Here is a 2,395-nt window from a genome sequence, read left to right on the forward strand (position 1 = left end):
TATATTTATTTATTTATTTATACATATTAGAAGTGTGCAAGTGCTTAATTATCTTAATTACAAATAAATAATCTTCATTATAAAATTGTTTTAATCGACGGAGGGGAATAATATAAGTACGATATTTCGTATACGTCTATATATGCGAAGTTTCCTCATATCTCTATTATCATAAAATACAAAACTTATTAATAAAATAATTTTTAAGTACACATATAAAGAAGCGATTAAAAAAATATCAGTATCGAAGCGCGACCTTTATATTATTAAAATTGACATTAATATATATAATACTTTTTTTATGAAAACTGAAATTATATAAAAACAACGCACGCGCGCAAGAGAGAGTGAAAGGCATCGTTCAATAATAACAGCAATAGGCTCAAAGTACTAACAATTAAATGGAAGAACTGGCAAATAAGAGCCAAGGCGCGGGTATTGGTGCGCGAACTTATTATTGTTATATTTTAGTAATAAATGTGTGTATTAAAATTGTATGTTTCGGACCGTTTTTTGGTCCATCTTCAACATGGACATAAGTATAATGATACGTATAATGATCAAATTACTTCATTATATTGTAAATCACCGACGGATACGTGTGACGATAGCGTTTGGACATTACCCACTAATTTATACAGGTTTTACACAGGTTTTAGTGAGTCTTTCTTTTTGATTATCGATCTTAATTTAAAATTTGACTACAACAACGAATATTGTGTATGCCAAGTTTTAAAATTCCAATGTAATTTTTATATATTTATATCCATACTGAAGATGGACCAAAAAACGGTCCAAGATATACAATTTTAAAATACATTTTTATTACTAAAATATAACAATAAGTTTGCGCACCAATACCCTCGCCTTGATTCTTATTTGCCAGTTATCCTACTTAATTGAACACTATTTAGTTGTTATCACAATCATTATTTTTCAACTTTTTTTATTTTCCGATAGCAATTCTGTCTTTTTATGCAAATTACTTATAAAAAATTGTGTGCTGCAACGCATTAGATAATTTGCATAAAACGTATTAAATGAAATGAAAGTACGAACTGTATAACGCTGTAATGCAGTCGTACAAAAGCGGCTATATTTTCGCGATTTATTTTCGTCCCGTGATTTAAATCGTGTTCCGCCGTATCCTTGATAACGTAAAATAATCGCTCTGCGCGATACCTGTCAAAATTATCAACAATTTTATTTTTGTTGTATGTACAACTGAATCTGCTAAAGTAATATCCTTCTCATAATAAGTGAAAGAAATGAAGAAATAAACTATTATTCGCAAAAAGAATAGAAAATAACGAAATAATAAACAATTAGGAAAAGAAGAGAAATATTTCTGACATTTATTTTGCAGATAAAATAAATACTGTCTCATAGATGAATAAATTATTCATATGCACTTAAGAATTAATAGAGCGATTCCAGCTCTGTTTTATAATAATTCTGTAAATAGTAAAAAGTTAATTGCGAGGAGTAATTTCTCACCCTAGCAATTCGCACATGCCGCAAACGTGTTGTGTGAGAACCAAATATAAAGAGGAACTGGCAAGAAGAACTAATGGTGCAAGAAAAATCACGATGCACATGTAGAATAGAATAAGGTAAAGATACCGCTCTGTATCAATATAAAATTCCACGTGAATGGTTTGCATTCGTTGACGAGATTCGTTTATAGGCAATACAACGCCGAAAATTTCTGGCGTAAACAGCCATATAGCGTATCCCATTACAATCATACACATCAAAACTGGAAATTATTATAGATGTAAATTTTGTTAGTGTAATTTTTATGTCTAATAGCTTTGAAAAAATATAAATTTTAAATACAATGCAATAAAGCATGTGCAGCAAATCATATTGTATGTGCGATAAAGCATGTAAGCAAATCATATTGTACGTGCGTCTTATTGTTTCTCCATAAGACGATTTCTCCGTCCAGTATTGTATTATGTTCGAGGTATAAGATTTAAGTAAATTAAATTGCTCATAAATGATATTTAAAATGTAATTTAATTTTAAATATACACAAACGTTATTTCTATTATATTCAAGATTTATAAAATCTAAAAAGTTTGGTTCGATAAAATTATATAAAAATGAAATGTGAAACGTGAAGAATAAATGTGAAACGTGAAGAGTATGTCTTCAGTATGAAAAAAGATCAGTATATATTATTGACAATAAAATAAATATCAAAATAAAGATCGGACAAAATGGGGAGCAAAGTGATACCAAATAAAATAATCATGTTTATATATAGAGAACTTTATATTCATTTAATTTAACGGTAGTAATTATAATCAACGTTTTTGTATGTAAATTCATTCTCTTGTGACTTATTAGACGAAATTGTTATTTGTTGAAAATGATATATATATATATA

At 28.2% G+C, this 2,395-nt stretch overlaps 1 protein-coding gene across 1 annotated transcript in view; it reads right to left on the minus strand.

Annotated features, from left to right (window-relative positions):
• The window catches only part of LOC115241685 (odorant receptor Or2-like), a 16,394-nt gene that overhangs the window by 2,619 nt on the left and 11,380 nt on the right, over positions 1-2,395 (minus strand). Inside the window, exons 4-5 of the mRNA XM_029817561.1 lie at positions 1,498-1,759; positions 1,060-1,182 (exon numbers count right to left, since the gene is read on the minus strand). Of these exons, the coding sequence (XP_029673421.1) occupies positions 1,060-1,182; positions 1,498-1,759 (385 nt within the window). The remainder of the gene's footprint in view (positions 1-1,059; positions 1,183-1,497; positions 1,760-2,395) is intronic.

The sequence above is a fragment of the Formica exsecta genome, unplaced genomic scaffold (assembly GCF_003651465.1).
Source record: "Formica exsecta isolate Colony F162 unplaced genomic scaffold, ASM365146v1 scaffold503, whole genome shotgun sequence".
NCBI lineage: Eukaryota > Metazoa > Arthropoda > Insecta > Hymenoptera > Formicidae > Formica > Formica exsecta.